The 26,235-nt window shown below is 44.0% G+C and overlaps 1 protein-coding gene across 1 annotated transcript in view; it reads right to left on the bottom strand.

The window, feature by feature from the left end:
* Positions 1 to 25,658, bottom strand: part of HHLA1 (HERV-H LTR-associating 1) — a 42,285-nt gene extending 16,627 nt beyond the window's left edge. Inside the window, exons 1-13 of the mRNA XM_045006377.1 lie at positions 25,583 to 25,658; positions 23,752 to 23,811; positions 22,080 to 22,160; positions 21,330 to 21,413; positions 21,154 to 21,237; positions 19,445 to 19,528; positions 17,726 to 17,782; positions 17,524 to 17,610; positions 15,429 to 15,521; positions 13,894 to 14,121; positions 12,477 to 12,548; positions 11,917 to 11,988; positions 11,591 to 11,662 (exon numbers count right to left, since the gene is read on the bottom strand). Of these exons, the coding sequence (XP_044862312.1) occupies positions 11,591 to 11,662; positions 11,917 to 11,988; positions 12,477 to 12,548; positions 13,894 to 14,121; positions 15,429 to 15,521; positions 17,524 to 17,610; positions 17,726 to 17,782; positions 19,445 to 19,528; positions 21,154 to 21,237; positions 21,330 to 21,413; positions 22,080 to 22,160; positions 23,752 to 23,811; positions 25,583 to 25,658 (1,150 nt within the window). The remainder of the gene's footprint in view (positions 1 to 11,590; positions 11,663 to 11,916; positions 11,989 to 12,476; positions 12,549 to 13,893; positions 14,122 to 15,428; positions 15,522 to 17,523; positions 17,611 to 17,725; positions 17,783 to 19,444; positions 19,529 to 21,153; positions 21,238 to 21,329; positions 21,414 to 22,079; positions 22,161 to 23,751; positions 23,812 to 25,582) is intronic.
* Positions 25,659 to 26,235: the final 577 nt, after the last annotated feature.

Genomic DNA, 26,235 nt, shown 5'->3' with positions numbered 1-26,235 from the left:
GGCCCTGATCTGGTTCTCTGAAGCAGCACAGGCTTGCAGCATTTCCTGGAACATGTCATCCGGCGTCCTTTTCTTTCTCCTCCTTCTCTGGCTCAGGCATTCCAAGGGTGTGGAGTGGGAGCCCCTGAAGGCCACAATACCAGCAGCTGTAAATACAACACAGAGAGGTACCATTGTCCAGTGTATTCCCAATGGAAATCGAAACTTAGGATACTGACTGCACTCCCCTTGATCCCCAAAGTTGTAAGCACTACGTTCTCTCTTCTCCTTGGGACCAGTCACAGCACTTGCCATGGTGAGTATGGCCCGTGGAGAGGGTTGGGGGAATAGCTCACAGCCATGAATATAGCTGTACAGAGCAATGGAGCTCAATACTGGCACCACTTTCCACAGGCAGTAGTGATTTTAGCTGGTATCTCACTCCGGAGGGTAACAGAGGCAGAGAGCGCACAGCTGCTGGTCGCCTGGGTACTGCAATGGTGCCTGCTGAAGTAATCACTGAGTGGCGTGGGAAAGTGTCCTGCTGAGGTGGAAGAAATAAGGCAGCCCTCCCCAGAAACCTTCGGCAGAGGATTGCAGAGTACATCCATGAAAGGTTCCATCAAGCTCTCTACAGAGTGTTCATGGGACATCCCGGTGCATGTAAACAAACAACTCTGCATGCCCCTGCCCCCGCCTAAACTCTAGAGGAGAATGAGGAGAAGGAGCTGGGGACTCTACCTCTCTTGGTAGTTGCACTACCTCTCCAAGCACAAGTTAAAAAAAGAGTAAATCAACAGGTATGTCCTGCTACTTTGCGGGGGGTCATCCCTGTAATTTCAAAGCAAACTGCATACTCACCAGAGGTTCCTTCCCTTGCATCGGACTCGCCTGTGCTCGACTGTTGGGACTGGCTGGACGGCGGTAGAGTCAAAAACATGTCCTGGGTTGCTGCATAGCTGGATCCCCATGTCGCCTGTCCCCCATATTCCTCCTCCTTTTCCTCGCCCATCTCCTCCTCCTCCTCACTGTTCACAAAAACGGCCTCTGACTCGGGCTTCTTGGAAGCGTTCACAGTGGTGTTGGGGTTGGTAATGGGGTCTCCACTGAGGTTGGCTCTTTGTAAAAGCATCAGGTTTGCTGCTCGGCACCAGATCGATTGTTGGCCTCCCTGGCCTTCTGGTTTGCCTGCCACAGCTCCTTGGCTTTCACGCCACACTGCTGTAGTGTAGGCCTTCTCCTGCATGCCCCAAGCAATCTGCTCATAGATATCCACATACCTGCACAGCCTCTATCTCCTGCCTACTCCAGGCGGGAGCGTGTCTGCAGTGTGTAGCCGGCATTGACAACTGGGCAGTTAAACTCAACAACGGAGCATTGCCAGGTGTGCTCATCAAGTGGGCAACCAGGAAACGGAAAAAGTCAAAAACTCTTGGGCTTTAAAGGGGCGGGACAGCTTCCTGTCTAGGCAGCAGAGTTCACAACAGTAACCAGTGTGGTCAGTGTGGGGGATTGTGGGACAGCTCGTGGAGGCCAGTAACAGTCGATGTAAGTAACACAGCGCCTACACTATCACTGCACCGACCTAACTACATCAACCCTGGCTCTCTGCCGCTCAGGTGTTATTAAGTCGGCGTAGCAGGACACTTACATCGACGGGAGCCAAATTTAAGTGAAGACACATAGACAGCTAGGTTGACGTAAGCTGCCTCGTATCAACCTAACCATGTAGTGTGAACCAGGTGAGAGAGTGCTATTAAACTACGAAAAGTGCAAGTACAGAGTACAGTGCCCAAACATTTGAAAAAAACACACACAAAATGGCTGAGAGTACAGAATACTGGCTCCAAACTTCCTTACAGGCAAAAACCAAATGAACAAAATATACTAAGATGCATTTAGAGAGTTAACACTCCCAAGAAGCGTGATCGTGCCTGACTAAAGAAAATTGGATGTTTGCACTATCAGCTGCACGACACACATGCACACGCCCACATGCAGATAAGGGCTTGTTGTGAATCAATAACCAGCGGGCCGAAGACAGTATGAGTGGTATGCGCAAGAGCTTTCCTGAATCAGAAATATCATTGTTAGGCTGCCAAGTAAGTCTGAACCAAGGTTTTGTTTCCAAGTCTCTGCAGGAAAAACCCAGGGTTGCTGAAAAAAAAACCCTTTCTGCCTTCACTGAGCATGCTGCTTAGGAGACATTTGCATAGGGAATGCAACGTGCCAATTCGGTCTTTCAGGCAGCTCCATTAGCACAAAAAGGCCACAAGGAAGCAGTGTTTGCCTTAAAAATATGATTGCAGCCCACACGGTCAATTCTTCATATTGCTGCCCCTGTTTTGACCAAGCAGTTATCACAGGAAGTTCTGTCTTATTCAGATTTATTAAAAACCCATTTCAAGCTACTACAATTTCCTTTGACAATGTCAAAACATTGTGTTTTATTTTTCCATATGCTTCCAATTAATCTATCACAAAGTCCTCTGCAAAGTGTCCTCCTACTCTCATTTGGAATTGTATTGGTACCTCTTTATTGGTACCTATTTATCCACACCACAGAGATATTCAATTTCCAATGGAAGCAGCAAAGAATCCTGTGGCACCTTATAGACTAACAGACGTTTTGCAGCATGAGCTTTCGTGGGTGAATACCCACTTCTTCGGATGCAAGTGTCTTGCATCCGAAGAAGTGGGTATTCACCCACGAAAGCTCATGCTGCAAAACGTCTGTTAGTCTATAAGGTGCCACAGGATTCTTTGCTGCTTCTACAGAACCAGACTAACACGGCTACCCCTCTGATACTCAATTTCCAATGTGCTCAAACCCATCCATGGGTCTTCATCAGAGAACCCCTCAATTACTGTTTATGGAAATGGTTACAAAGAGCACCCACAGATTAACTGGCCATGGTTCCCTCTCACTCACCTCATTTCCCACCTCCTTCCCCAAACGATGGCTACAGGAATTTTACCGCATACCTTTACTTTCTAATGCTGTATACAGGGTGTAGGAGAGAGCTCTTCATTATACGGCGGTTCTCAAACTTCATTACACCACAACCCACATTCTGACAACAAAAATTATTACACAACCCCAGGAGGTGGGACTGAAGCCTGACCCCATCCAAGCCCCACTGTTCCAGATGTGGGAGCCAATGTCCAGGGGCTTCAGCCCTGGGTAGGGGGCCTGTAAGGCTGAGCCCCACTACCCTGGACTGAAGCCAAAGCCCTGCCGCCCAGAGCTGGCGCCCTTGGGTTTCAGCAGCCCAGGGGAGTGGGGCTCAGGCTTCGATTTCAGCCCCAGGCCCCAGCAAGTCTAATGCCAGCCCTGGTGACCCTATTAAAAAGGGGTCGTGACCTACTCTGGAGGCCTGACCCAGAGTTTGAGAACCATTGAGCAGAACACAATATAACAAGATCCCCAGGCTGGAAGCCTAAACTAGGCAAATTCAGACGAGAACTAAGGTGCAAGTTTTTAAGCAAGGTTAATTAACTATTGGAACAAATTGGGTATTAATGTGATGGATTCTCCGTCATCTGAAGGCTTGAAATCAAGACTGGCTGTGTTTATAAAGATATACTATTGCTCAAACAGAGGTTATTGGCTTGATGCAGCAATTACTGGGTGAGGTTCTTTGGCTGTTCTATGCAGGAGGTCAGGCTAGATGATCATAATGGTCCCTTCTGGCCTTAAACTTCTTCCTTTTAGAGTCTAAATTAATCTGATTTTTTAATATTCCAGAACCAGTTTATTCTTTACTCTATAATCCACGGAAAGCATGAGTGCCTTGTACATTTCAATACAGGTGTAAACCCTGTCCCACCCGGGTGATGAGCTGATACTCACACCACTCAGAATTCTTTAGCCATCACATCCAAATGCCATTGTAGACGTGCAGTCATGCACGCTAGTGTGACGTTATGGCATTGTAGCAGCTCTGCTTAAGGGCTGGAAGCACTTGGCCCTTGCCCAGACTCTCACACTACACCTGAGACCACGCTCTAGGGCTTGATCCTAGGTAGCTCGCCCTACACATAGGCTCCCTCAGCCCCCCACAAGCCAAGCTGAGCAAGACCAGGCCTATACCGTAGGACATCTTGGCCACACAACCTGAAGCACATGACTGGATTATATTGGCTATATGGTAGGAAGGGTGGTCTAGTGGATAGGACATTAGACTAGCACTCAAAAAACCTGGCTTCATTTCCCGGATCCAGCACAGACCTCTGTGTGAAATTAGGCAAGACACTTAACCTACTTTGTGCCTCGGTTTCCCATCTGTAAAATGGGGTAATATTTTTTTAACCTCACAGGATTGTGGTGAGAATAAAGACATTAAAAAGTGTGAGACACTCAGACACTCTGGTAATGGGGGGGTCAGATAAACATCTTAGCTATATGGACTATATTTGGCATACTCCTGAAATCCTGCATCCTTGTCATATCTCCTCAAGGACAGCATTTCTCTCGCACAATTTTAGTTTCATACCTACTTTAGATTGGTCAGAAAATATATATGTTAAATGGCAGCAACAGTAAGTATGCTACTCTGTTCAAAAGCTACCTTGCCAGTAGCACTGTTTGCAGTGTATCAGAATGGAATCAAAGACACATTAGCATTATGAGGGGAGTGTGTGAATGTAAGGTCTCCGAAAGGTAGTGGAAGAACATTAATTTGGTGTGATTCGCTCAGCAGCTGGGGCACTCTCCATTTTGAAAAACAAAGTGATACTCAATGTGGTAAAGGAATAATCTGCTCCTGTACAGATTCCTTAATAATAGGCAGCAGGTTTAAAACAAATAAAAGGAAGTTCTTCTTCACGCAGCGCACAGTCAACTTGTGGAACTCCTTACCTGAGGAGGTTGCGAAGGCTAGGACTATAACAATGTTTAAAAGGGAACTGGATAAATTCATGGTGGCTAAGTCCATAAATGGCTATTAGCTAGGATGGGTAAGAATGGTGTCCCTAGCCTCTGTTCGTCAGAGGATGGAGATGGATGGCAGGAGAGAGATCACTTGATCATTGCCTGTTAGGTTCACTCCCTCTGGGGCACCTGGCATTGGCCACTGTCGGTAGACAGGATACTGGGCTAGATGGACCTTTGGTCTGACCCGGTACGGCCGTTCTTATGTTCTAATCTCCGCTGTGTGTTTGCCAGTGCATCTTGTCTTCCCCATGTTGGTCTTTTACACTAGAAGCTCTCTGGGGCAGGCTCTGTCTCTATTTTAGTGTCTTTTATAGAGCAGAACACTTTTTTAATGCTGAACAAATACATTATTATTCATATTAGACAAATTAGAGGATTGGGCCAAAAGAAAGCTGATGAGGTTCAACAAGGACAAGTGTTGAGCCCTGCACTTAGGATGGAAGAATCCCATGCACTGCTACAGACTAGGGACTGAATGGCTGGGCAGCAGTTCTGCAGAAAAGGATCTAGGGGTTACAGTGGATGAGAAGCTGGATATGAGTCAACAGTGTGCCCTTGTTGCAAGAAGGTTAACAGCATTTTGGGCTGTATAAGTAGGGGCATTGCCAGCAGATCGAGGGATGTGATCATTCCCCTCTATTCGACATTGGTGAGGCCTCATCTGGAGTACTGTGTCCAGTTTTGGGTCCCACGCTACAAGAAGGATGTGGAAAAATTGGAAAGAGTCCAGCGGAGGGCAACAAAAATGATTAGGGGGCTGGAGCACATGACTTATGAGGAGAGGCTGAGGGAACTGGGATTGTTTAGTCTGCAGAAGAGAAGAATGAGGGGGGGAATTTGATAGCTGCTTTCAACTACCTGAAAGGGGGTTCCAAAGAGGATGGATCTAGACTGTTTTCAGTGGTAGCAGATGACAGAACAAGGAGTAATGGTCTCAAGTTGCAGTGGGGGAGGTTTAGGTTGGGTATTAGGAAAAACGTTTTCACTAGGAGGGTGGTGAAACACTGGAATGGGTTCCCTAGGGAGGTGGTGGAATCTCCTTCCTTAGAGGTGTTTAAGGTCAGGCTTGACAAAGCCCTGGCTGGGATGATTCAGTTGGGAATTGGTCCTGCTTTGAGCAGAGAGTTGGACTAGATGACCTCCTGAGGTCCCTTCCAACCCTGATATTCTATGATAACACTTTGCAAGGAATCCAGCCTAATTCTGAGAGGTAGAATCCATTGAACACACTACAGATGCTATGGAAAGTCAAAACATGATTGGAAGCAATAGTTTCAACATGTCATCGGACATAATCCCACCTCCTTGCTACCCTCCCTTACCCCCTTTGACGTAGCTTGGCCCCAAAGGGGTGCCAGAAAAGAGCAGTGCCTGCACTCAGAAGAGCACAGGAACTGGGACTGCAGCCAGACTTTGCCTGGGGCAGGATATGAGGAGACCGGCTTCTTGCATCTTCCCTCCTGTGTGCAGATAGGTCAGGAGTAAGCCAGTATATGACCTTTCACATCTATACAGGCATTCAAATAGCATAGGGATGGTGAGGAGTGCTGCCTAAATTCCTAGATTGGTATCATAGATCAATAGCCACAAAGTAAACTGCCATCTTATTGATACATGTTAAGTGCTCACTCCTGCAACAGGATCATCTGATGCAGACCCCTACAGAATCCCACTGACTTCAGTGGGGCTCTGCATGAACAAAGGGGTCTATGCTAGCAAATTCAATTGCAGGATGGTGACATGATCAATTCCACCTTGATGTGGTCCTCAGGCTATTTGCAGTCATTCCATCTATGAAAAATAGGCATGCCAAATAATAGCTAGGCTATCCACAAATATTTCTGTGCCCTGTCTTGTTCCAGAGTAAATCTAAAGTGCAAAGACTTAATAATAGTTCCTCTCTTAATATTAAACAACATTATAGTTTTTTAATAACACATTAAAGCAGTCAAAGTCTTTGGTTAATTCAGTGGTTGATTTATGGAGCTGGGATTCTATCTATGTACAAATATTACTTAATACTCTATATGCCTGATCCTGAACCAGTGAAGCCAATGCGTATTCTCTGATGACAGCAGGATTAGATCCTCTGAGAGCAGAGAAATCATCACACTATCTACAGGCAATGCAGTGAATGAGTGCAGGCATGTGCAGAATGTGGCTGGGCTTGAATGAGATGAATTACTGTAAGAGCTGTGTGTATGGGAGGGTCTATCCAGGATTGGCCAGGGTGATGGATCTGGGTCCTAAATCAAGTCTAATAATGATCTGGAGAAAGGGTTAAACAGCGAGGTAGCATAGTTTGCAGAAGATGCATTACAAGTGTATCTAAAATAATGCCGATCTAGAGAAGGTAAATCTTGTTATCCTGTTCTCATAACACAACAACAAGGGGACTTTCAATTAAATTAAATGGTGACAAATTCAAAACTGATCTAAGGAAATACTTTTCCACACAATGTATGGACAGCAGAATTCATTGCCACAGGATGACATTGAAGCCAAGAATTTAACAAGAATCAAGCAGGGAATGACCCTTCATATGGGTAACAAGAATATCCACACTTAGAATAATGAATGTTGACAAAAAATTTGGAAGGGATATTAAACGTCAGGCTTCAGACCAATCTCTAATTATTAGGGATTAGGATGAGATCTTCATTGGGAGCAGATTACCCACAGCTGCCTACGATGGGGTTTCTTCCCATTTCCTCTGAAGCATCTGGTGCTGGTCACTGTCAGAAACAAGCTAGTGGGCTAAACAGAAAGGAAGGCTCGGTGGCTGAGGTGTTGGCCTCAGAGTTGGGAGACCAGATTTCTAGGCCTGGCTTCACCACAGACTTCCCGTATGACTGTGAGCAAGTCAGTTGGCTTCTCTGTACATCACTGCCGCATCTATAAAGTGGCACAGCCCTGCCGCATGGGGGGGTGTTCTGAGGAAAAAGACATTAATGATGGTGAGGTGCTCAAATACTGTGGTAATGAGGATTAAACAAGACCATGGGTCTGATGCACTATGGCAATTCCTATGGATGCTGGGGATTTTCATCTGTGGAATGACTCCTGTCTGCAGCAGGCCTCTTTGGATTCCATTTACAGAAAGTGGCTTTGAGAAACCTGTGAGCTTTCCTGTGCCTGATGCCCCATTCCCACTAGTTATTTCACTTCTGAATGCTGGGTTGGTTGTTCTTTACCCTACCTTGCTCTCCCACGCAATAAAATTACATTTCTCATCAGGAACCATGGAACATCTGCTTTAACTCTTCAGGCCCAGCAGTGCTCGGAAGTTAATATCACCCTTTGAAACAGAAAAGGTCTGGCTCAAAGCAGAAACGCTGCTGCCATTACTGGCAGCCCGGCTTTTCTGTGGGAACACAGAAATCATTTCATTTTGACCACATGAATTAGCCTCATGGGATCCACTGAATTTCCTTTCTCAGGAGCAGTTTATAACTGAAGAACAAAAAACAAAGCGGAGCAAAACAGGACAGAGAGAGATCAGAGTCTGGCTCATTGAGTGCTTTGAAATATAAAGGACATGGGATAAATTTGCACCTTTAATTAGCAGACAGGATGAGTGAATTTCATGTCATGGAAAAACAGCTCACATATTAACATGGGCGTGAGAAGAATGAAAGTACACTCAGCCCGTCATTCCTGGCTTTTGACCATGGCAGTTCAGGAATGGAGCAGCTATCCGCAGCAGCTGAGAGGGATGACTGGGTTACCTGTGGATGAGCACACGGTAAAGAGTACCAGCATGACAGGGTGGGTCACAACGAGGCGTATTCAGCTGCTGGAGACCAAGGGGAGAAAGACTAGTAGGGAGTCAGAGAGTGGGGTGGCGGCCACACTGGGCATAGAGAGGAAGCAGAGTAGGGTGGGCCGACTGAAAGTAGGCAGGGGGCTGTGGGAAGCAGAGATACATGTAGGGAGTAAAGGTGGATGTGTGCGTTGTGGTGGGAGTCTTCAGACTGAGAGATGTGTTGCCTGATTGGGAGAAGGTCCATGACAGTCATTATGAGCTATTCTCAAAAACGAGAATGAGAATTAAATGAGTATGAATAATGAAAAGAGAGGTAACCTTTCTGGGATTTGATAGTAACTAGGCAGGAAATTGGTGTGAATCAAGTGGGAGAGAGGAAAAAAAAACATTCAAAATCTATTAAGCACCAGCAAAACGTCTGCAGCGATTCCACCTCATGCCAGGACCAGGTCATATTGCACCAAGCTAAATAGGGAGGGGTCAGCAGTTGGTCAGAAGACGAACTTGGAGCTGTGGTATGTGGTCTAATAATTCAGTAGGTCACATTCACTTCTCTGCATTACTGACTAGCCAAAGGTGATGCTAGCACCAGTCTGGGGGCACTGTGCTGCACTGCTGTATGATGAGCAGTAGAATCAAGGTCTTGAATGCTCATGGTCATCTAATATCCCATGGCACTTTCTGAATGAACCACTGGGGTCCTGGCTAGATTCTAACTGGGGAATTTACATGCTGCTTAATTAAATTCCTTCCACTGTTCCAGTCACACCTGCTTTTCTTTTTCACAGTTCGTCCTACGTTGTTGTGCAGCATTGCTGTGCACTGTTAAACAACTTTCACGTTCCACCCAAGAGATGGCTGAAGTGAGGCACTCTGGGGTGCTCCAGACTGAAAGTCACATTATAAAAACAGGTATCATTAGAGAACTGAGTTCAGGGGCTGCTTTCAAAATATGAGTCAAATAACATGAGATTAAGGCTCAGTTTTCCAAGCTGCCTGTAGGACTTGGATGCCAAATTCTCATTAACTTTAGTGGCTTAAGTGGCTCTGAAAATGTTTAGCCTAAATCAACATACAATCTTAAAAATGAGGTATTCACATTCCAGTCCAGGTGACAGCCAGGGAAGGAATTAAGATGAAGTGAAAATCAAGATTAAAAACCCTCAAACCACCAAATTTCACTCTTCTGCCCTAGGAGGCACCCCCATGGATCAAGGTAAGATTATTCTAAATGCTTGAGTCCTTCTCCAGCCCAAACCTCAATAACCCTTTGAGTTTTGCCAATGACTGACTGCTGCTGGGGAAACCATCTTTGGAGTTTGGTTTCCCTTAGCTTCCATATGGCTCACTGTGGCCAGGAGACTCAAGTAGGAGTATGTGCTGTACATACTGAGGCCTAAATGTGGAACCAGCAGGGACAAGAACTGCAGCAGGGCATGAAGCTTCAAGATGCAGCATTAATTATTTTTGTACACTATCAATAACATTTCCTTTGGCCTTGTCTTCATCACCTGTATTTCTTCCATGAATCATTTGCAACCAAGGCAGTGATGAGCCAGAAATACAACCCACAATCCAATCACCTCCTGAACGTTGAGAGAGCTCAAATTCAGCTATGAATTTCTCAGCTTGGGGCTGGCTCTAAAATGAACCAGATAAAACCTCAGCTAAAGCCTCACTCCTGAACTTGAGGAAAGTGTGGATCCACACACCCCTGCCTAAATAGTTGTGTGGTGGGAAGACAGGATGGAGGTTTGGAGTGTGGGTTAATTGAAATAGAACGGGATGTTGGCTAAGTCTTTATGTTTGTTATGAGTTTATGCTTCTAGTCTAAGAGTCATACCCATGCATCACACTTTTACTGAAGTCAATGGGAGGTGTGCTTAAAAAAGGATGGCAAGATGTGGCCATAGTTGCTTTTACTTTTCCACTTCAACAGTCACACTAGATGTGTTTCTTCCTATCTTAGGCATATGGTCTAATGGATAGAGCTGTCCTCACCAAGTTTATTTATTTCCTATGATAAGCACTGGCAAACATCTGTCAGATTTCTGGCTGCTGTTGTGTTTAAAAGCAGAAGTTTCCTTCTGCTCCCTGAATCATGTTTAAAGCTTTAACTTGACTTGCTATGGAGATTTAGCCTAAGTCTACTTTGAAGCTACTATGTCTTCCAATTGTCAACTCTCTTTCCAAAAGAGTTCAGGGCCAGATGTTCATGGGTTCAGCACCCACAGTTAGGCCCATATTTTTCAAGAGAGCTCCTTGTAGGCATCTAAATAGGGCCCAGTACTCAGCACCCATTGTGATACTTGTGGCCCGAGCTACATACCAAATCTGCACCTAATGTGCTGAGGTCTTGTGAAAATCTAGCCCCTGACGGGCATCCTTGATGTGCGGATATTTATATCACCAAAGGAGGCTGGCCTCATCCTGAGGCTTAGGGACTGCCAGACTGGTAAACAGTCTTGATTTTCTTCCTCTAGATTACATGTTGTGTGTAAAGCAACAGCGACTGACTTTTATTGGTAAGAGTAGTTGGAGCATGCTATTTTCTTTTGGATAAGGGAGTTTTCAGATTCTCCCCACAGTTAAAACCAACACATGTAACACATAGGTGAATGCCTTTTTAGTAACATGTTTTGTACATTAGAGTTACATGACTCACAAATGGAACCAAAGTGAAAGTGGCCCCTTTTATATATGGGAGCACACAAACAGGGGGTTGGACTAGATGACCTCCTGAGGTCCCTTCCAACCCTGATATTCTATGATTCTAAATATATGTAACATCAAAATATGACATACTATCACATATTTAAAACACATCTGTCTTTTTCACATGGGAAAATCTGAGCAAGTGTATATTGTCTGTACCTCCATTTTTTGCTGCACAGAGAGCAGGTACTTACTGGAAGCTGTATGCAGTTTTGGTAACACTTCCGGCTTGAATACAGGGGTAGACAACAATAGTGAAGCCAGATCTGTTATAAATGAAGAGAGGAAAAAATATAACAGGCCCTGGCATTTTAATAGAAACATGTGGCAGGTCCAGTAAAGGATCAGTAGACCACACAGAATTACACATTTGACAAATCATCTGTTTATATACGTGTGTATGTATGAGCCCACATACAGGGACAAATTAATTAATTCCTCTCTCATAAATGTACCAGGCACCATTCTTTACAGGTTATCTCAAAACAACCTCATTCTTGTACATAAGAAATAAACTTACATGACTCCGTTTGGATAGATACTTTGGTTACTTCAGGAGAAGCTGGCTGTGTCCAGAAGGGATACATTTCAGCTATGGGAACAAAACCAAACATGTTTCAATATCATTTTAATTGTTATGATTTCTTACCTGTATAATGCCAACAGCATGCTTGGTGTGTTATAAGCAGATAAAGACACAGGACTCCTGCCCTCCTTGAACTAGATGGCATATAAAATATGGGGAGATGATGAAGGGTGAAGTTCAAAAAATTGTTAGTCCCAAGGTTTTGGCAGGTCACGAACTAGTTGTGGGTAGACAAGGATTTACAATACACCCACTAGCATAATTAAAAAGGCCAGGAGCATGTCAGGGAGGACTTGCCAGGCACACACGGCACCGTGGCTGAAGGCCCGGGCATGAGAAGAACAGAAAGTGGGCTGATAGCTAAGTGGCTCGTGTGGAATGAAGAAGGCTGAAGAAAGAGTCTGGACCATGGAGGCCTTGGCTGGGTAAGTAGCTGCTGTAGGACAGTCCCAATAATTTTACGTAGCTCGCCTACAATGATGAAATCTCCTCACTAGAAGGAGGAAGTTTCGGTAAATCCTGCATTTTTTCAGCAGAGATGGAGGGCATTGGGGAAGATGTACCCGCTGCAGAAACAAAGAACGTATATTAAATTGTCCAGCCAGATTTCAGAGCTAATTCAATACCAGTCACATAATATATGTCTATGGGAAAGAATTATGGACTAGATTTTCAAAAACATTGAGTGATTTTTACGTGTCCAACTTGAGACTGCTGCATGGAGAGAGATAATTCCATTTTGCGGAGGCGCTTCATATTTCAGAATTAGTTTTTGTTCCAATTTGGATTGAAAACCCAAAGTTTAGAAAGTCTCTGTGAAAGGGAACAGTGCCCCAGCTCCAGCGCAGTCCACCAAGGGACCTTGGAAGCCCTGGGGCTCTGGCACATGGGAAGCCTGCATGATGGGCTGCCCAAGAGTGCCTGACCTTGGAAGCCCTCTGTCTCCAGTTGGGCTGGGAGCCACAGTGCTTAGGAGCCACGGCTTCCAGGCTCTCAGTTCCCTATTAGACCCCCGGGTGGGCTGCCAAAGAGCAGGAAGGGAAAACTGGCAGGAAACCAGGCATGTGTGTGCCAATTCTGCCACAATTTAATGGAAATTGAACCATCTCCATGAAAAATCACTTGTCACTTTTGAAAATCATGGCCCAAGCTCTTTCCTCATCTGACTTGAAATTTTTCAACTTTGACACATATGAAAGCAAAAAGTTACATGTGCTGGATGCTGCTGATGTTTGTAGGAGCTTTGATCTCTGGGTGGGCAAGCTGTGCCCTTATATGCACACACTAGTTCTCGTTTGGCCTTTTGAGGTACCATAAACCTGACTCACTTCTCTTCCCTTCTTATGCTCAGATTTTCAGGTAGAGGCTGAGGTGTTTAATGTCTGGAGAGTCAGAAGAAGAGTTTCTATTGTTCTCTGCACCCCAAGGACGCTGCTCCCTGAAAATGACAGGGATAGGCAGGGGCTGATGTAAATTCTTGAATTTGAGGACTGTTTTCTCAAGATGACAGCGAGCTCAAGCTTGATGCTTTTCCTCAGGAAGTAACATTTCAGTGGATTGGGGCCACAGAAAATCCATGGCTGGATCTAACGGGAGCTGTTTTTCTCTCCCTTCCCCATCCTGTTAAGCCCACCTTCTCCTTCCAGCACACAGCCCCTGAGTAGCTCTACAGAGGGTAGGAAGTTGGGCCAAGAAAGAATCATTTCCCTGGGCTACAGAGTGCCTGAAGAGTCACTCCACAGCTGCTGCTCCAATGCACTCCCTACACCGGCAGGGAGGACAAGCTGAGTGATCACAAGCAGGATTTAGCCTCACTGAAGATGTATAAGCAAAGGACATAGTCTACTGAGTAAGTGAGAGCCCCTTATGTTGCCAGGCATCTGATCACAGCAGACCATTCTCTGAACTCACTTGATGGCTGCATTTGGGGTAAAATATCATAGCTTTCCATGGGAGTAGGAGGTGGCCTTGTAGTGCCATGTCCTTTTGAAGCATCTGTCTGTAACCACAAGGGCAGCTGTAGAATTGGAAATCCAGATCCTTTCAAACCAACAGTCTTTGGCCATGTGGGAAATCTTGTAGAGAGGATTTCGTCTCCTTTCCATGCAACAGTCTGTTCCCAGGAAGGCATCCTTGTCGCTAAAGCCATAAAGGAACAGGAAGGATGTTGTTATCTGATTGCACATTGATGTACACGTCTACTGCAGCACAGCCAATGCCAAAACATCCAGAAAATGGCGAGCATAACGCTTTGGGGAACAGTCGGGTCTACAGTACATATGATAAAACCTAGTATACATTGAATGGCAACTACTCAACCTCATTAGAGAGGCCAGGGGAGAGATGGATGCATGGTACAATTTCATTTCATTCAACATTTTCTCTTTTCTGAATGAAAAAAAAAAAAAAGTTTTCAAAAACAAACATTTTACTGAAAAGTTTTCTGTTTATTGAAAAAAAAGGAAATAAAATGTTATTTTTCAGTTTTTTCCCCTAGAAAATAATTCTATCGTTTCCTAACCAGCTCTACTGCTGAGCTAAGAGGTAAGGGTTAAGGAGGGGGAATCGTGTGATGGGCATGTGGGGAAAAAGAAGAGGGATGAGTTTGATGGGAGCGGGAGGGCAGAAACTGGGATTTGAGAAGGATTGGGGAAATTGGGTGGAGGGAGTTGAGACTGGGAATGTGAAAGACAGTGACGGTTTGGTGTGAGAGGCTTGAGAGACATGGAAAGGGAAAGGGTTTGAGGATAAAGAGAAAAGTGTCTGTGAGAAGGAAAAAGATGAATATTTAGAGATCGCTGGGAGAGGAAAGATGGTCCAGTAGCTTGGGCCCTGGCCTAGGACTTGGCAGATGTGTTTCAAATCCCTGCTCTGCCACAGACCTCCTTTGGGAAGTCACTTAGCCTCTCTGTGCATTTGTTCTCTATCTGTAAAATGGGGATAAATATCTCTTCCCTCCTCACAAGGTATTTTGAGGATAAATACATTGAAGGCTGAGCTACTACAGTAAGGGAAGCCGTGTAAGTACCTTCGATAGCTAGACAGAGAAAGAGGAGACAGACTGGTGGGAAGGAAGGGTTTATGGGGAGAATGAGTGAGATTTGGGAAGCATCTTGAACAATCTCCTCCATCTCACATGCCCTGCAACCACATTTCCTTAATTCACATCCCTCCTTAAGACACTTCTTCTGTCAACAATGAAGTTATTTTAAAAAAAGCTTTGGGCCATTTTGTGCATAGAACTTTGAATCCCCAATCAGACACTATTAGCCTGATGTATAATGTTTCTCCAGTTTACATATCTTGTGCTTTAGGAAAAGGCTGTGCCTTCCTCTAGATTTTGTCCTGCACCGAGCACACAGTGGTGCGAACCAAATAAGACATAAATGCATTTCAACTAGTCTGCCCAGGAGATTAAATATTTAGCTCTGAGGATACTTGCATACTTTTAAATGTCCAAATGTCTTCAGGGGGCTCGTCCACGATCTTGTCAGGGTCTTCTCGTAAGGTCATTAAGCTGGGAAGAATTGAGTCTATATCTTTTAGTTAGTAAAAGTTAGAGTTAGTTGTATCCTGTCATGCTCATAATCTAAAACAAATTTGATAGCATTTGCATATGTAAATCAAATACACAGGTTTAGAGCTAGTTCTGGTATAAGAGAAACAACCATTGTCTTTGAAAGAAAAGTAGCTATTGGGCAAAACATTTATATGTTTTTACTGTTTTGTTAAATAGGAGAAACAATTCTCTTGGACTTAATCATGCACAGGTAAAATTCTCATTGACTTCACTTATAATATTTGTGATGTTCATATTGAGCAGAAGATCAATTCACCAGTGGCTGTGTGAGGCCAACATTTTAGGTGTAGCTCAATCTACCATGCAGTTTAGGTTACCACAACAGGTGTTACTGTAGCAACGGTGTCTTATCCCCCACTAGTGGCTAGGTCACGTAGAAGATAAGAGTTTATTACTGCTGAGAGTTAATGGAGTTTGTCCTTTAAATCAAGTGCAGTAGAGTCCTGTGGTTTTGATACTGACAGTTCCCAGCTCCGGAGATCCTATTTTCATACAAGTTTGTTATTTTGGGGAATTTCACCTAGATTTACATTCCCAGATGTGTATCTATGGAATGAACACACGTGTCTTACAAACCTTACAGACTATACTAGATACCAAATATCATCCATTCATCTCTATAGGAAGAGACTGGACTGCAGTGACTGAAAAGTTCACTACTAGATAGAATGCTAGCTCCCTCACCTCCCATCCACATCTTAGTCCCGCCAAACATCTGGAGAAGACACAGCTCATGGGGTCATGACTACACCTACCTCTCACGCCACACTCATGTAGTGCATAAAAGAAAAGACTCTCCTTTTCTGCCCCTAAACATGGTACCAGCATGTCACATATCCACTAGACACCTCTCCATTATCTCCCACCTTTCAAAGATGTGCAAATTCCCCACCATATCTCCAACTGGGGTAAATGCAACACCTTTCCCCTAAATGACTATGCTTTTGAATCCAAATTAGAAATATAGATCTCTGGCTTCTTTTCTCTCAGTAAGCAAACCACAGACACTTCCTAACTCTTACACCAGGCATTAGGAGCACACTCAAAGGATAAAGCATTAGATGAACATCTAATCAATCTTCTTATTATTTTCTATTAATTATTTGTGCTTTCTGAGAGCAAATTCAAGGTCATAGTAGTGCTGTTGAATCAAATCCTATAAGGTTTTGAACATCTACTATCCCCAAGGAAGTCAAAGGGCTATGGTGGGTATGCTCAGTACCTACCCCCACTTAATGGCCTGATTGAAAGCCCATTGAAGTCAATTGGAAGACTCCCAGGGCTTGTCTACACTACTGCGCAGGGTCGAGCTAAGATACGCAACTTCAGCTACACGGATAGCGTAGCTGAAGTCGACGTACTTAGATCTACTTACTGCTGTGTCTTCACTGTGGTAAGTCGACAGCGGACACTCTCCCGTCAACTCCGCTTGTGCTCCTCATTCTGGTGGAGTACCAGAGTCAATGGGAGAGCGTTAAGCGGTCGATTTATCGCGTCTAGTATAGATACGATCCAGTGGGTAGTGTAGACAAGCCCCCATTGACTTCAGTGAATTTTGGATTAAGTCATAAAGGTCAGACCAGGGCTGGATTTCCAATTAGGCACAATAGGCACAAGCCTAGGGTCACCGGCGTTCTAGAGAGGCCTTACCTTTCTAAAACTGTGCAACACGAAGGTTAGCTGTAGGCAGGGGGGCCCTGAAGATGCTGTGCCTAGGGGCTTGTAAGGTGTAAATCTAGCCCCGGGCCAGACACTTCATCCACTGAAATCAATAGAAGTTTTGCCTTTAATGGATGAAGGATCTGACCCTAAATCTGGTGATGTGCCAGTGTTGCATTTAACTCATACACAGTTTCCTGTGGTTAATGTGTAGGATAAACAGAGAAGTAAATCTTTGCATTCATTGCAGTGGTAACACAAAAACATGTTGTTATTCATTTATTCCGTCAGGATGTACTTACCCAGGAGCGCAGACATATTACTGGAAAATGTGTAATTAATAACAGGAGATTTCTCTATCATTTCCCAAAAGTCAGACATATTTCTGCCTGCAAAAACACATGCACAGAAATAACAACGGGGATTAAAGCAGTAGAGTCTTGATTTAATCAGTGCTGTAAGTGTAAGGGTTATAGTCTCAGAAGGGATAAGTTCTACATTTACCTGTTCGACCTGCCATCACGCAGATATAGATGCAGTCTGAATCATTGCTCTGACTCACTGAAAGGAAAACAAATGTAGATCAAATGCTTTTTATTAGTGTACTTTAAAGGAGTTGAAATCATAGAAACAAAATCCACCTAATACGGGTGATTACTAGAGCTGGTTGAAAAATCCCAATCCAAACTTGTTCTTTGACAGAAAATTCAGGTTTTGACTAAATGAAAGTTTTCACAAAAGTGTCTGCTGTCCATAGAAAATTCCAATTTTCTTCAAAGAAGCAAGATATTTCAGTTGAAAAGTTAAATAGTTTTATTTGAATATGCCTCTGTGGTGTCTTGTAGGAACTGTAGTGCAGGTGCCTCATGTTCCATGTCTCCTCTATGGGCTAGACTCCTCCTTGTGAACTACATCTCCCATGATGCACCATATGCAGGGACTCCCATGATGCATTGCCTCGGCTGTCCAAAAGGGGAGATGATGGTGCCTCATGGAAGATGTAATCCAACCAGGGAGTCCACCTTATGCAGGACAATGGGAACATAAGATATCTGAACTACAACTCCCATGAGGCATTGTGACAGCATTTCCAAATGAAAATATTTTTGTTTTCAGCTGAAGTATTTTGGTTTCTGGATGAAATTTTTCAATATTCAAATTTCCTCCAAAATAGACCAAATATGATTTTTGTCCAAATTTTCCATGAAAAAAATCCCCATTTCAAACCAGTTATAAGAGCTACTCTCCAGTATAAGAGGAGCCTAGGTTGAAAGAGTCCCATCTTGAGTCTGGTTCACTCCCAAATGTACAGTTTTTTAAATAGCAAATAATATGTCAGTTGTTTTTACAAGATTACCATTAACTGCACCTCAGAATTTGAAGTCTTCCTATTAATCTGTCTGTCAATATAGTTAGGAAATTCTGCAATTTTAAGGTAATATTATTTATGGTTTGATTATGCAGTCCTTAGTCAAGCTGATGTGCAGTAGCTCAGATGAGCAGTCTCTAAAGTCAGTGGGATGCCTTGTGGAGTAAGTTGCTCCCAGAGGTAAGGAAAGGTATCAGAATCTGACCCTGAGTTATATAAGGCAATTGACAGGATTTTAAGGGTAATAACCAAATCAAATAATTTTCAAAGGGATATTTATCCCCTAAAAATATTCAGGAAAAGTGAGTCCCACATTGTGGGCCAGATTCTGCTACATATACTCAAGTTGACTAGTACCTTACACCAGGAGTAGTAATAGTAATAATAATAATAAATAATATCCAGGGCTTATAATCAGTAGATCTCAATGCACCTATAAAGGCATATCAAAGCACCAGTCTACAGATGGGGAAAATGAGGCACACAGAGATGAAGTCATGTGCTCAAGATCACCCAGCCGGTCAGTGGCGGAGCTGGGACTAGAAGCCATGTCTTTGGAATCTCAGTTCAGCGCTCTATGCACTAGGCAACATTGCCCTCCCTTGTCCCATTGAAGTCAATAAGTACTTGTGGAGGAAGTTTGAAGGACTATTTGTGGAATGTGATACTAAAGTTGACTAAGGGAACCTTAATCCAGCCCTAAATTAATCCCTTTACATTGTTGGTCATATGTTACAAAGACGCTGACAATAATTCATTACATTATGAAACAGAGTTTTAATAAAAATATTTGCATAACATGCCCTTTCTATGTTCCAGGAGTGAACAGGGCAATGATGAAAAGAAATGCACACCTGAGACGATGGAGGTGGATTTGAAAATTTCTGTGAGGTAACTGGTGGAGTTTCCAATAATATCTACAAGTAAAGCTGTAAAATCTAGGAGACAAAACAGAGCAGGTTTACAATCCCAGGCCCCAGTTCCATAGTCCATCCCTGTTCAGCAAAGCACTTACGTATGTGCTTCACTTTTAGGCACGTGCTTTGCCTTTGATTTCAGTGGTAATTAAGAATGGGCTTAAAATTAAGCATAGGCTTAAGTGCCTTGCTGAATAGAGATGGATTTAAGTACAAACTTTGCAGAACTGGCACTCAAATGCTTATCAATAGGAATGCTCTGAAGTAGAACAGAGAGGTTAAATACTGAAGACAGGGAAACGTTCTGTGTACATGGTCTATGTGCCATTGAAATCCCATTTAGGTGCTACATAAACTCCCCAAATAAGACTTACGTGATGCCGAGGCCTTCACTGGCCCTCTACACTGAAGAGAAAATCACTTTTAGAGCCAACACTGTGGTATCAATTTTAGCAGCGTTTCAGTACATGGCATTTATATTACAGTGAACTTGTGTAACTTGGCTTAGGAAATCAGCAGGAGATAGGAATACAGGCCACACATCTAAGCTTAGCCCCTGTGGCCTTTCATTTGTAGACAAATTGCTTAGTGTTATTCCCTTTCCCCTAACTTCTGTCTTTTTCTCTTCCAAACCTTTTATTACTTTGCTTTCCAACTCACAGGAGCAGTTTTGTTTGGTATTGGTACCATGCCTAGCACGATGTGCCCCTGGTCCATGAGGGGTGCTCTTACGGGCTATCACAATACAAATAACAAATAAGTAATCATAATTATAGTAGTGCCCAGAGTTCCCAAGTGGGGCACAGGAATCCCACTGTTTTAGGTGCTGCACACACATATGTGCAGACATGGTTCCTAGCCCCCCAAAGCAGAAGAAATAACCAGGATTATGGAATATCCTTTTCATATGTCACAGCTGGGACACCGTACTGGCCCAGAGCCATGCCCAGGTTTGCACAAGAACAAGGGGCACGGAAGCACCATATGACTCTGTAAAACAGTTGGATGCCAAGTAACCAGCGCTGGGAAATGGCCAGGTGCACAAACTGGGGAAGAAGTGGCCTCAGACACATTCTGGAATTTGAACGGTGCTCAGAGGAGGTGGGGGGGATTTGTGCAATGGCACTTCTCACCCACTAAACTGCCCTATATAGACCCCAGTCCACTTTTCCTCCTTCCCCCACTCTGGGCTTAGACGGGTTACTGCAGGCTTGGTCTGGGGGAACCCCTGGACATCTCCAGGGAGCTGAGAGCAGCTAGAGAAGCTACATTGTACTATAAAATTGAACCCACAGATATCAGCTATTGCTGGGAGGATCTAATGGGATTGTCTTCCCCCCTCCCTTTCCCCTTGCATTCCCTATGAAGAAATGGAGGGTTTTTTCCCCCAGTGGCAACTCATCTTGCCTGCTAGCGCCATTCCAGGGCTGCCCGCAGGGAGCAGTCTTCAGATGCTGAGTTCACTGAGTCTCTCCAGTGCTTCGAACTAGCCACTTACCATGGCATTTGACTTCAATGTGACTACGACACTCTCATGATGAAAGTTGCAGGACTGGGGCTGAGAACCTGCAGCTCAAATGGAAACAATTTGGCTTAAACACACTCAAACGCCAGCCCGCTCTCAGTCATACTGCGTTTACACCCACCTGTTAAGTCATTTGTCAGGTTGTTTAAACAGTAGCAATACCGCATAGGGAACTTGCTGGGGTCAACATTTTTCAGGTTAGAAACTGCAAAGAGGGACAGTGGAAACTGAAATCTTGCTGGATTCACCTTCTAAGAAAATGCATTTGAGAATAGAATAAAACGGTCTGGTACCCACTGTTATAAATGGCGACCGAAACTTTGTGGAAGGCAAACGAGCTGTAAGAGGTAATGCTCAGCAAAGAGAAGAATTTTTTGGTACCTGCAGAAAAATGTGCATGTCTATTAATGACTTTGATGGGTTATTTGTATTGCGCTATTGTTGCAAACGTGTTACAAACACGTTCTCTGACAAGTGGAAATGAAAAACCCGACTCACCTAACTTGGGTATTTAAAACAACAGGAAAGCTGCAGTACATACAGTGCAACTAGGAGTGAGGAAGAGACAGAAACCACACAATGTGCTATAGAAACCAAACCACTCCTCCTCCTCATGAAGAACCCATCAGAGAGATCAGCTATTGAGTCTGATATAACAGTGGCATGATTTTATTTCTAAAGCACACCATACAAAAACTGTAGACAGGTGCATTTGAATTTTGTTTTCATTGTGATCTAGCAGAAATAATTTTAAATTACCATTTTTAATTTTAAGCAAACAAAACTAGAGGGACCAGTACAAAAATTGATGGTGGTGGGGGAGGAATGAAAGGGCAATACAATAAATATGGGTCAAAGAGATCATTCTAAAGACACCTTGTTAATAATTACACACACACACAGTTGCAGCAACTCGTCCAAATACAGCAATATACCATACTGTATTTTTACAGCTTTGTCCCCTAACTCCTTTAGCGCCATATTTCAACTTATGTTTAGCTGACAGTCCATAATGTTTCACATCCTTTTGTAGCACAACAATGTTACCTTTGAGAGCTGTATTTAACATTCCGTTCACTAGTTCAGTCAAGTTAATCGCAGTCAGATCAACAGATTTGGCAGGCAGCTCTGAAAAAGAAGCAGCATTTCTGAACATCAGACATTTGACAGTGCTAGGAACCCGTCAATGTGCTGTGTATATATTCCTCTAAATGATTTGGATAAAGTGATTCAGTGAGACGCTACCATCTGTGGGAAAATGAAAACATCATTAGGGCTAGAAAACAATGTCTGGTGACTTAAAGAAGCTAAATATACCATGAGAGCAATGCAATGGCTGATACTAGAATCGGGTGAGAACAGCAGGGGCAGTGCTATGTCAAAATGAAGACAGGGCACTGTATATGCATTCGCTAATTAAAAGGCACTTTTGACAGTGTTCCTCAGTGCTCTGCTGTGGATGCCATGTTAGTCAGTAAAATCCTAGGATGTTGGAGTCCCTTAGTGGGCAACACACATTGTCATTAAAGTGGCATTGAAGCAGGTGCCATTTATAAAACACACTCATCTGGAAGAAGTTTTCTCTTAAATTTCCACCTGTGCACGTTGCATAGAATTGGAATGAAGATTCAGCTATTTTAATGAGATGCCCTGATTGGCCAAGGAGAATAACCTTGTCACATTTTTTTAATTTGAGAAGATTTTCTGATCAAAAATTGCTAGGGCTTTTTTCTAAATGACAATTTTGTAGAAAATGTTTTGTTTCGTTCAAACAAGACAATTAAAAACCAAGGGACAGGGCAGAGGTGAAGGATATGAGATGGGGGGGCAGGGAGGAGATAGCTCAGTGGCTTGAGCATTGGCCTATTAAACCCAGGGTTAGGAGTTCAGCCCTTTGGGGGCCATTTAGGGATCTGGGGCAAAAATCTGTCTGGGGACTGGCCCTGCTTTGAGCAGGAGTTGGACTAGATGACCTCCTGAGGTCCCTTCCAACCCTGAGATTCTATGACAAACCCAAGCCAGGAAAAAAATCATTGGGGGGAGGGGGATTCTATAACAATTTCTTACCAGCTCTGAGCCAATATGTTACAAACACATTCTCTGACAAGTGGAAATGAAAAACCTAACTTGGGTATTTAGAACAACAGGAAAGCTACAGTGCAACTAGGAGCAAGGAAGAGACACAGAAGCCACACAATGTGCTATAGAAACCAAACCACTTCTCCTCCTTGCTAAGAACCCATCAGAGGTTAGCAGGATGGTTTCTGGAATGTAAATGCAGCTTGTGGTCAGGAGGGCACCAGCCACTGGAAGCGGTGTTCCGGTCTGGGTACATGTTAGGATGAGAATGAGAGCGTTCGAGAGAACCAACAGTTGGCAGGAGGGAGTGAGCAACATCAGGGGAATGCTCGTGGAAAGATGGATGTCATAGGAAGCAGCAGCAGAGTGGTCTTCACTTTGCATGATAAACAGGGAGATGGCTGCTGAGTCCCGTTTCAGGGGAGTTAGGCACCAGGAATGGGGTGCGGTTGTTTCTAGGGGCATAGCTGTAGGGAACAGTGGCTGTGGAAGAGTTTGCCTGGCTGCAGTTCCTGAGTGGAAATTACTAAACAGGAGTCCACTCACCAAGCAGCGCCCATTGGGCTAGCTACCGTACTTCTGACTCAAACTTATCCCCACACAATCAGAGTAACCTCTGAAGCCATGTGCCAGGCCTTACCTGCAGTAGCCAGCACTGGCACACTCTTCTCCTTCTTATTTTCTCCTCCTATGCCTTCAGCTGTAAAATGGAGACAGTGGAATCTGAGACATGACTTTCCCACTCAAAGGACCTACCAGGAATCTCCAGGGGTTTCTCTGTTGCCAGCTGATGGCTGTGAAATGGTTGGACAATAGTACTGCGAACTAGTCCATCATTCAGAGCCACACGTTATTTCTAACGGCAGCAGAGCATGTACATACCAACAAGGAAGAATCTGACCCTAAAATGACCTAGCTTTTAAAGGAACAAAGGTTAAGAAATTAGCTTTTTTCTCGCCTGTCCCTCCCCGCAACATCCAGCCTGATCCTGCTTTCAGTGAAGTCAATAGCATAACACCCTTCAACATCTGTGGGACAGGAGCAGGCCCTTAATACAAGTGAGTAACTTCGTTTAACAGGAATCAACGGAAGAAGAGAGCCACAAAGTGTTATAGAGATTGAGTGCCAGGTTTGCAAGCACCATTACCCATAAGATGCAAAGGATGATGCAGCATGCCGTCCTGAAAATGGTGACAGCTACAAGCATGCTGGTTAGTCAAAGCAGGCTATTTGATATGTTACTGCTTCTTCTGGATAGTCACACAGCTACGGTGCTAGGCTGGGATTCCAGAAATCAATTCCTGGCACTGTCTTGTGTTACCTTGGGCAAGTCACTTAATCTCTCTGTGCCTCAGTTCCCTGTCTGTGAAACATGACTAATAACACTCCCTTTGTTTGCCTTCAAGGCAGGGACTGTCTCTTATCCTGTGTTTGAACCAGGCCCAGTACAGTGAGCCCCTGATCTCAGCTGGAGCCACTAAAAACAACCATAACAACACTACTACTTAAGAATGGTGATGTTGACAAGGTAGGCTCAACAGTGCTGGGGAATGAGGTCTTCCATTTATTTGCAGATCATGTGTCCCAGGCAGCATCAATGCAAACTTCTCAGGTCAACATACCTCAATCCTGGGGTAACACCAATGACCTGTCGGCAGGCAGGATCGAACCTGGGACCTCTGAAGCTTAGTGTATGAGCCTCTACTGCATGAGCTAAAAGGCAGATCCGTCTAAGCCAACGCTGTTACAGGCTCATCAATCTCTAGATGGTCTAGGTGCCACTAGTGGGGCCAGAGCACCACACCAAGTGGGCATGGGTGACACTGGGGGGCTCAAGAAGATGGTTCATTGTGAGTCCCATCAACTGCTGGCCTCTCTGGTATGTTAATTAGTTCTAACACCTCTGTGACACAGAGGCTCTTAGGCAAAAGGTCTCATTCTTTGCAAACATCTCTCCTCAGACCTGAAAATGCACTACACCAAACACATATCTTACACACATCTATTTATCCATAAAGAGGAATATATCACATATCTACAGAGCGCTCATAACTTGTCAAGATTCACAATCATTGTGAGATGCCTGCATGGGTAATATTTAAGGAATAATGTATTTATATTGAAATTATGCTTTATGGACTTGGGGTAAAAGTTAGTCACTGGGGCCGGGCAGGTGGGAGTTGTCACCCCAACCCTGTCTAGGTGGTGATGCCACAGAATTTCAGCCAGTGATAGCATTTTAACTACCTAAGGAAGTGGAGAATCAGGCACCCTGGCCTGAGCCTGTATTTTGTATCTCCCTTAGGTGAAAGCAGGTTGGCATGTCCTTTCAGCTTTGAGAGTTGTGGATGGGAAAAACGTTTTGGATGTTCCCTGGGCAATATCAAAGTGCACATGCTGGGGAAATTACTTTATGATGTCTCAGGATAAATTGCCAGGAAAGTGGCATTTCAGACACACTTCACACTTACCCAAGTTCCATACGAGAAGGAGACATAGAAATCCTGCACTCAATTTAACAGGCACATGCTGATGGAACCATGGCATTTTGGAAACCTACTTCCAGTCGCTTCAACTGTTTTAGGAGAAAGAAACAAGATTTTGGTGAGCCTACATGGATCCAATGCATTTGTCAGTTTCAGTGTTTCCAACTTTTGCAATATTTTGTGTTGTTCTTAATCTCCAGATCCTAGAATCACATGAGAATGTTGGCTTTTACTTGGGAAAAAAACAAAACAAAACTAAGTTTCTCACCCTTGTGACTGCAGAGAAAAAGCTAGAAAATGTGACCTGAAAGCTAAAAATCTCAGAAGGAAAAAAACAAAAAAACTAACAAAAAACCATGAAAAAACTAAACCAAAAATCTAGAATTTCTTATCCATGATTTTTTATTCAGACTCATGATATTTTGGGCTCCTACTCAAGGTTTTTGAATGATTGGGATTGTCAATATTGCAGTTTACGGATGTTTCAAAGACTCATACAAGCAGCACAAGATGTAGAAGCTCCCAATATTGCCAACCCCCACAATTCAGACTCGTGAGTCAGATGCCCCAAAATCACAAGACTGGCCCCAACATCATGAGATTCTTTTTAAAAAGCCCAGAGTATCTCGTGATTTTTG

Source organism: Mauremys mutica, chromosome 2, assembly GCF_020497125.1.
Source record: "Mauremys mutica isolate MM-2020 ecotype Southern chromosome 2, ASM2049712v1, whole genome shotgun sequence".
In the NCBI taxonomy this organism is placed as follows: domain Eukaryota; kingdom Metazoa; phylum Chordata; order Testudines; family Geoemydidae; genus Mauremys; species Mauremys mutica.
This window is presented reverse-complemented; position numbering and strand designations above follow the sequence as displayed.